Source organism: Panicum virgatum, chromosome 2K (genome assembly GCF_016808335.1).
Source record: "Panicum virgatum strain AP13 chromosome 2K, P.virgatum_v5, whole genome shotgun sequence".
NCBI classification, from domain to species: Eukaryota; Viridiplantae; Streptophyta; class Magnoliopsida; order Poales; family Poaceae; genus Panicum; species Panicum virgatum.
The window spans coordinates 16,127,142-16,136,286 of record NC_053137.1 but is presented as its reverse complement, the minus strand read 5'-3'; the positions used below and the strand labels follow the sequence as shown (position 1 = coordinate 16,136,286).

The 9,145-nt window shown below is 47.8% G+C and overlaps 1 protein-coding gene across 1 annotated transcript; it reads right to left on the bottom strand.

Annotated features, from left to right (window-relative positions):
- Positions 1-2,226: 2,226 nt before the first annotated feature.
- LOC120668927 (palmitoyl-acyl carrier protein thioesterase, chloroplastic-like) lies at positions 2,227-6,165 on the bottom strand. The gene is made up of 6 exons (XM_039948740.1): positions 5,564-6,165; positions 5,000-5,133; positions 3,265-3,378; positions 3,000-3,180; positions 2,855-2,923; positions 2,227-2,725 (listed from the first exon to the last, which is right to left on the bottom strand). The coding sequence occupies exons 1-6, from the start codon at positions 5,954-5,956 to the stop codon at positions 2,456-2,458; spliced, it is 1,161 nt and encodes a 386-aa protein (XP_039804674.1). The 5' UTR covers positions 5,957-6,165; the 3' UTR covers positions 2,227-2,455.
- Between the last annotated feature and the right edge of the window lie 2,980 nt (positions 6,166-9,145).

The window sequence follows — 9,145 nt, the reverse complement described above, 5'->3', positions numbered from 1 at the left end:
CCAAATCTGCTCCCGCCGCCCCCAGATCCGGGAGGACAAGGTCCTACCTCGGCTCCTGGTCCCAGTCGCAGGCTCGCAGCACCCCTGCCCTGCTGTCCCTGTTCGCGCCCCCTCCCTCCAAAGCGAGGAGCTCCTTGTCCCGGCGGAGCTCCCTGTCCCGGCGGCTCACAGCTCCGGCCGGCGGCCCTGCAGTTGCGGTCTAATTTCCGGCCGGCGTCCCAGCTCCGTCGATCTTGGAGGTCGCATCCAAGGTAAGCACACCTTCCTCCCCACACTAGTTCTAGGGATTTATGCTTAGGGTTTGGATTTGATTAGTTCATGGCTGAATTTGGATGAGCATAGGTAGATGTATAGGTCTGAGTACTTGTATGTTGCTTATTGTTTGGAGTAATTTTGATAGTATAGATGGAGAAAGGGAAGGTCAAGACACCAAAAGCAGTGTAGGATGCATATGCTCGGGTAGAATGTTTCAAATGTGTGATGACGATGAAGAATTCATGCCAGAGGTTGATTCATCAGAAGAAGTGCATAACAGTGGTCCATCATTAGATGATGTTGATATGTGTGCATTTCGTGATTTCATTGCGAACTCCTTGATGGCAGATAGAGGGTAGATAAGTTGTGATGGTGCTCAACTCATTTTGTATGTAAATAGTAGCCCTTTGGTATTTTGTATGGCTTGAAACATTCTAGTCGTGCTTTCAGATTTGCTTTTGTGTAAGCTTAATGAAACAATTGAAATAGTATGATTACATAAACTAATTTTACTATCTAATACCTTGTTTCAATATGCAATATTAAATATTAAGCTATTAAAAATAATATAAGATATTATTAACTAAGCTGTTAAGACAAATCATTATAATTCACAAGTAATCGGGTATACATTATAACAGAGGGTATTTCAGACTATCCATTCCTTAACTCAGCAGCCAGCCATCCAAAAGCTAGATTGCCAAACAGGCCAATTTATCAAACCAGCAGATTCTCAGACCAGCAGCTTTTCGGACCAGCAGGTGAGCTTCTCATACTAGTAGTTTTTGAAAAAGCTCCAGCTACTCCAAACAGGGCCCAAATCAAACTTCAACTGCGCCAATGTATGTTTTTATGATGAAATTTTCAAAATAAGATTACACCTGGATATATTATGATATTTTTGTGGAAGCATTTTTTTCAATTCGAAACAGTTTTAATTATGAAGTTAGAAAAATTATTCCAACATAATAAAAAAATATTCCACTTTATGTGACAGATCACCTCCAGGTCGCGCGCAACCTGGATTTTTTACAATAAGATCTTTAGGACAATTCCTCATAAGCTAAATTCTGAATTAATTTTTGTATTTTTATTACTCAATAATTATTTTATTACTGCAAAGACTGGAACAAATTAGTGTTTAGCACGAACAAAAATATAAAGCATGACGACAAAATAATAGTATGCAATGCAAAATGGCCTCTAGTCTAGTGGTTATAAGTACCTCAGTAGCACTTGAGGTCCTGGGTTCGACGCATTCAGTGAGGCGCTTGTGGTGACTTCGTCAATCTCGAGGATTTGCCGGCTCAGTCTTCGAAGATGTTCATAGAGGTGTGAGTGTACGTGCATTGTGAGCGTCTGCGTTGTACTGTGTATTCTAAAAATAATAATAGTATGCAATGAAAGAAATTGAACACCGCAAACAATTATTTTATGTATGGATAAATGGTTGTATAAAGCGAACAAATCATTTATATATCACTGCAAACAAATCAATGTACAAAATGAAAAATAAATGCGTATATGGGAAGAAATTATTATTATGCGGGCATAATTTAGTCAATAAAATGAATGAATTGGTCAACAAAATATAATTTAGTCTATAAGATGAATAAATTTGTCTACAAAATGAAAAAAAGGCACACGCGAACAAATCATTCTTTCCTGCAAATAAAATATGTATACATGGTTAAAAAAGTAGTATATAAATGATATTTTTGCGATAGAAATAAAATAATAAAAATAGCTGCATGCGCGAACAAATCATTCCTGCATGTGTCCTAAAAATGTGTTTTGGCGTACAATGATAGGATATGAAACACGCAGTTTGGGGAAGTTGATCAAAATATAGTTACACGATTTCAAATACCAAATAAAACATAGTCAAGCGATGTATAGTAGTATGTCAAAGAATCCTAGTCATGCGAAACTGAATCTTAAATGTGTACGGTATTTTAATAGCTCTTACAATTCTTAGTGTAGTATTATGAAATTCAATCAAACTTCCTCTTCCTTTACATATTCAGCAAGCGAAGTTGACTCTTATTCACCGAGTTCGAAAATTTGCAATCACACAGCGGATCTCACATCCCAGCAGGGGCAAAAGAATGAACAACCTAAGAACACGCACAAATCCTGAAATGGTCGCAAGCAAATACTCAGTACAAAACAGAGTTTACCACTGCACAACCACTACTTGTCAGGGCTGTTTCATCGCCCCTCGATGCTCCTTGCAACGCCACTCCGCGCGCGCCCTGACGATCTCGGCTCCGTCGTCCTGCTGCCGTATCAGATGCGTGCTGTGCAGGTCGCCGCCGCACCGGCCGGCCGCCGCCGGCAGCGGCGGCGCCGGCTCGGCCGTCGTCATGCTGGTGAGCGACTCGAGGAGCTGCGACTGGCGGCACTCCCGGCGGTAGTCGAGCGTGATGCTCGTCAGGTGGTAGTCCTCCAGCACGTCCAGCGGCACGCTCTGCACAAAGGCACATCAAAATTCAGGCCGGGTCTTCAGAAGCCAGCACTGGATCATGTGTCATTCAGAATTTCAGAGGTGGTGTGAGCTGCGGCTGTCGCAGACTGTCAGTACGATCGAGCAAACAACCTCGAGGATCCAGCCGATGTACTTGACGTTGTTCACGTGCTGGTTGACATCCATGTCGCTCCACCTGGGCTGAAGGTGAACAGGTTCAGAGAGTTGAGAAGATTCTGACATTGGAACAGCTGAACAAGCATGTTGTGATTCTTACAGCTAGTCCTGATCGTATGTGCTGCGCCGTGGAGTCGGTGAGCTTCTCGATCTTGCGGCCGCCGGCATCGGCGTCGGCGGCGATGATGCTCCGGTCCAGGTAGAAGGGAAGCACCTCCTGCCTGACCTCCTCGGGGATCTTGGACAGCCTCCGGGTCTCTCGGTTCATCATCACCCAGTTGCTGATGCACAATTACAATAAGTCCATCACATCAGAGCTTGTTACATCTAGCTACTTGCACACAAACTAAATCCACAAGATTTACCTTGTGGCTCCTGCGATCATGTTCTTGGTGTTGCGGTCCCGGATGATCCAGTCTCGGCGCATGCCGTTCTTCCCTGACGACGCGACCCAGGTGTCGATCTCGACGACGTCTCCCCTGTGATGTTCAGGCAAGAGAAAAATACGAGACCCATCAGTAAACATTAATCCTGAAATGACGATCAGCCATGATCGGTGTTCAAGAGTAAAATGCACTGGGGGTCCTTAAACTAGTGAGGGTGTGTCAAGTAGGTCCACGAACTCCTAAAATGCAGATTCGGCCCCCTAATCTATTTAAGTGTGTCACTGGAGGTCCAAAACCTCTTTGACCGGGTCTGACCGCCTACGTGGCTTGCCACGTCGGTCCTACGTGGCCTCTCTCTCCCTCTTGCTCCCACCTCTCCCCCTCCCGGCCACGATGGCGCCGCCCCTCCCCTGTTCCGGCCTGCGGCCGGATCCGCGCAGGTCCGGCGGCGACGGCGGCGCTCCGAGCTCGGGCCCGTGGCCATGGCGCCCCGCCGGCGAGGGAGGGGGAGGGAGCCCCGCGGGGCGCGGGGCCATGGTGGCGGCGCTCCGAGCTCGAGCCCGGGGCCATGGCGCTCGCGCGCGCCCCGCGGAGCTCCCTACCCCTCCCTCCCCCGAGCGCGGCCCCCACCCTCGCCGTCCCGAGCCGCCGTCGAGCACCACCCCACCCCCGCCACCGCCGTCCCTGGCCGCCCCCGAGCACCACCCCCGCTGTCTTGGGCCGCCAGCTCTGAGCCCCCACCCCCGCTTGCTCTGCGCCCCGCCGGCGAGGGAGGAGGGGCTCGCCTACGGCAGTTCCTCCCCGCCTCCTCCCACGCCCGGATGCCGCTGGACGGCCGCCCCGCCGTCCTCATCCGCGCGCGCGAGCTCCGTGCCCGGCGTAGAGCTGCAGCCATGGCGTCCGCGTCCGCCGCCGGCGCGGCCGCCGCCGCCGATGCACACCGCGCGCACGGCGCCGATGTCGACACCGCTGGAGCAGGGGAAGGGCGAGCCGTCGTCGCCTCCACACCGCCCGCGGCGCTCCGGCCGGCCGCCCGTGCGCGCACCTCTGCGGCCTGCCTCTGCCGTCCTCATCCGCGCGCGCGAGCTCCGTGCCCGCCGAGGCCGCTCCTCTCCGCCGCGCCGCACCGCGGTCGGCCAGCCGCGGCCGCTCCTCTCCGCTGCGCCGCACCGCGGTCGGCCCGCCGCGGCCGCTCCTCTCAGATCTCGCGCGGCCTCCACCGCTGCGGCCATGGTCTCCACCGTCGTGGCCGAGCTTGCCAGCATGGAGAAGAGGGAGGGAGGCGATGGGGAGGGAGGAGGGTAGCCGGCCGCCATGGTGCGCGCGCAGGCCGCCGAGCCGCAAGGAGGGCCCGCTAGCCCGTCGCTGCGGAGCCTCGCTGCCCGGCGCCTGGAGGGGAGCGGAGCCGCCGGGGGGCAGGGGCGGCGCCGCTGGAGGACGGCCGCAGGCCGGAACAGGGGAGGGGCGGCGCCGTCGTGGCCGGGAGGGGGAGAGGTGGGAGCAAGAGGGAGAGAGATGCCACGTAGGACCGACGTGGCAAGCCACGTAGGCGGTTAGACCCGGTCAAAGGGGTTTTGGACCTCCAGTGACACACTTAAATAGATTAGGGGGCCGAATCTGCATTTTCGGAGTTCGTGGACCTACTTGACATACCCTCACTAGTTTAAGGACCCCATTGCATTTTATTCGGTGTTCAATTTCTGTAGTTACATACCATCTGCTGTACTTGTCGACCTGGATGTTGATCCTGGTGACCACCCAGATGAGCTTCCTGAGGCTCATCTGCCGCGTCGCGCCGAAGCCGTCGCCGGCAAGCCCGGAGCACATCACATGGTTCAGCGCTGTCTCCTGCACATGCAGATTCGGTGGGCAATTAATTTTGGGCGTGTTTAGTTCCACAAAATTTCCAAACTTTCCATCACATCCATCACATCTCCTATCACATCAAAACATTAAATATAGCAAATAACTCATGTATGGAGTAATAAATGTAGTTAAATAAAAAAAACTAATTGCATAGTTTTGATGTACGTTGCGAGACGAATCTTTTGAGCCTAGTTAGGTCATGGTAGGACAATATTTACCACAAACAAACGAAAAGTGCTACAGTGTGCTACAGTGACTGATGTGACTTTTTCTCCCCAATTTCCCCTCATCTAAACACAGCCAGAGTTCAGACAGCAAACATTTCTGACGAAACCAAGTTCGATCCATCAATCAATTCAAATGTACTGTGAGATGCATGGCGAGGATTCAGGCTGAGTGTGGATTTGCGCACCTGCAGGAGGTTCATGATGGTCTCCATGGTGGCAGTCCGGTCAGGCCCGATCTCGTAGGACCTGATCACAAACTGCTGCCTGTACACGAGCCTCGCTTCCACGAACTTGCCGAGCCGGAAGGCATCGCCGGCGTCGTCCACTGACGACGGCGGCGGCGGTGGCGCGGGTACCTGCCGGACGTCGGCCACCACCGCGGCGCCGTTCAGCTTGACAGCGCCGTTGACAGCTTCCACTGAGACACTGACACGTCTGCCATTCCTGCCGCCGCCGCCATTGTCACAGCTCCTCACAAGCAGTCTCCCGCCCTTGGCCTTCTCAGGCTTGCCGAACACGAGCCGGCCGCCGCCGGAGGAGACGCGCGTTGCGGCTCGCTGCGCCGGCATCGTCGCCATTACTGCAGGTGCGGTTGCATTGTGGGAATAAAAGGCTATATATGGAACGATACACTTGGAGTTGGAATAACTTGGAAGAAAATTTTGGCTCTGTGTTACAGCACGGAGGAAGCAATGCAAGAAACAGAGGGGGATTAGCAGCAGGGTTAATGCTATTATTATGCGTAATGGTGGCTCGCGGCAGGAGCAGCCTGGTATAGATGATAGTGGTTGATCGGTTGCCCTGACGAGGAGTTTGGAAAATTGGATGAGCAAAATGAGGCAGATAGCTGAACTGCCCTGCCAAAGGCGTTACACCTAAGGTGACTATTCTACATGTTAGATGCACCAAACCTGGCTACACATTTTCTGGAATATCTGTGTTACGTGTATCCCCGTACTGGTTTTATTAACAAACCTGGCTACACATATTGTTATCAAGTTACGAAATTCAAATAAATTTTTTATCATAAACAAATGACATGATTAAAGTATAGAGGGAGTTGTAATCTCCCCTTATACGTGGGGGGAGATTCAACTTCACCCCTACGTAGGGGGAGCTTTAGGGGGTGCCGTTGGAGGCACCCTCCCCTCTAAAGCTCCCCCCACACAGGGGGGAGGGTGGTTTGGGGGGAGGCGTTGGAGAACGCCTAAAATCCTCCCATGTAAATGCTCGTGACAACTGTGAGCAGGGCAACGCTGCTCATGGTGTGAGAATGGTGGAGATGGGAGTAGATGTAGTTTGTAATTCAAACTACAAAAGTATTTTTTTCTTTGGGTGTCTTATAACTTAAAAACTGCAATTTGAGCCAATATGTCGGTCATAATTATTTCAACAAAAATAATACACATACTAAAAGTTGTTTAGTTTTAAAAGATTATTTCTAATACCATACCTTTTTCCTATGATATTTCCAAAGCCATTACAGAATCTAGAGGCAAAAAGTTCATAAATGATCCCTAATTGTTTGGTTTGTCCGTTTGACTCTCAACAAAATATCAGCTCAGTTTGCTTAATTTGCGACCTTTTGCTGGTTTTCAGATATTATGATGTTATCCTTATGAATCTTTTTATTATTACATTCAACAGTTAGAAATATGAAAAGTTGTCGCATAAAGTTATTTTCTAGCATAGGTTGCAATGTGACATACTTCCCATAGAATTAAGATCCAAAACGTAGCTTATATGATCACAACTAAAAATAGAGAAAACCACGTGTTAGAATGAATCAGGCCAATTGAATACCGGGAGTAATTTCAAATATACAAAGCAAATTGGTTGAGATAATCAAAATAGGTCACCTAAGCGTTCTTAGTTGAGCATTATGTACTGATTTTCACAATATGTTGATCCAGATCTAGGGACCTTTTCCCCACAGGATTAGATAGGCTAGCAGTCAAGGATTATTTTTACTATCAAGCTCACCAACTGTAATGGTAAAACTGTAGTGACGAGCTAACGGGTCAATAGTAACTACTAGAAAACAGGCCAAAGGTCTTGGCCGCATTAGTACCGGTTGCAACAGCAGCTGGTACCTTTGGCCAGCGGCGATCAAAGGTAAGGGGTTTGGTACTGGGTTAAAGAATCAACCGGTACCAAAACCCCAATATAGGCACCGGTTAGTACCACCAACCGGTACCAAAAGAACAAGGAGGAATATGTACCAGTTGGTGGAACCAACCGGTGCCTAAAGGGTGGACAATGGCACCGGGTTTTGCCATGGCCCGGTGCCGCCACGTGCCCACAACAAAGGCACCGGTTGGTAACATCAACCGGTGCCTATGCCTTTTGTTTGGCACCGGTTGTTGAGCACCAACCGGTGCCTTTGAGCCTCGCCTATAAATACCCCAACCCCTCCCCCCTCCAAGCTGCCATGAATTCACTGTTCATGGCAGCTGAGTGAGGGGAGGGGAGGCGATTTTTTGTTTTTTTTAAAAAAAGTTAGTTATTTTTCTCCATAACTTAGCAATTGGTTTTTATAAACAGTTATCATTTAATTTAGTTTATATATGTGATAATTATTTTTAGTCGTAGCATTTTATTGTAGTTATATGCGTTATCCATTTATTTGATATGTGAATACTATCAAATTATTGTATTTATATGTTTTATCAATTTATTTGATAAGTGAATAGTATGTATTTATTATAGTTATATGCATTATCAATTATATATTTAAATTCAAATTTATTATAGTATGAATGAACTATTTGTATACTACAATGATGTATATAAATGTATTGTGGACCTAGATGAGTCGGCAATGGATGTACATGGCCGGTCGGCGTTCAAAGGAGTTCATTGATGGCGTGCATGAATTTATAGAAGCGGTCGAGAAACACAAGTATGGCGGTTTCGTTCGTTGTCTATGCAAATTCTGTAAGAATGAGAAGGATTACTCATCATCAAGAACCATCCATAGTCACTTGTTCAATAGTGGTTTCATGCCGAACTACTATGTTTGGATCAAGCATGGCGAAAGAGGAATTGTGCTGGATAATAATGTAGAAGAGGATGACAGGATTCCTGACTTTGCAGCCAATTATAATTCCTTTTTCAACGACACTGCAATGGGTGAGCCTGAAGAAGATACTGACGGATACGTTGTAGAAGATGATCTTGGTCAGATGCTGCGCGAAGCTGAGGAAGGTTGCGAAACAGAAAAGGAATCGAGAGATCTGAAGCGTATGTTGGAGGACTACAGAACATTGTTGTACCCTAATTGCAAACAAGACTCAATCCTCTGTTATATTACTAAATAAATACTAAGTTGCCTAATACATTTATATATATATCCTATCTATATCTGCAGTTATCATTAGATTTTACTCATACTTTCCGTAGAGACCGGCAATCTTATAGTCTTTGACTCAATGAGAAATCCAATGTCCGCAATCCAACATATCATAGACCCCTTGAACAGATAAGTTCAGTTTGCACAATCAAATCATTTTTCTGTGAATAACAATTCCTGAATATCAAACTTAACTTTGAGCACAGGGTTTGGAAAAAATTTGTGAAAAATAACAAAGGACGTGGTCAATGGAGGCCCGAACTGAACGTTAACATGGATTATCCGGTATGTTCTTTCATAAAAATTTGTCTAGTTAAGTATATAATCCCAAATTATTCTATAAATTTAGTAATTTATTTGTTTCTCCTTAAGTGTGCGAGACAACAACAAAAAACTGATTGGTGCGGGTACTACG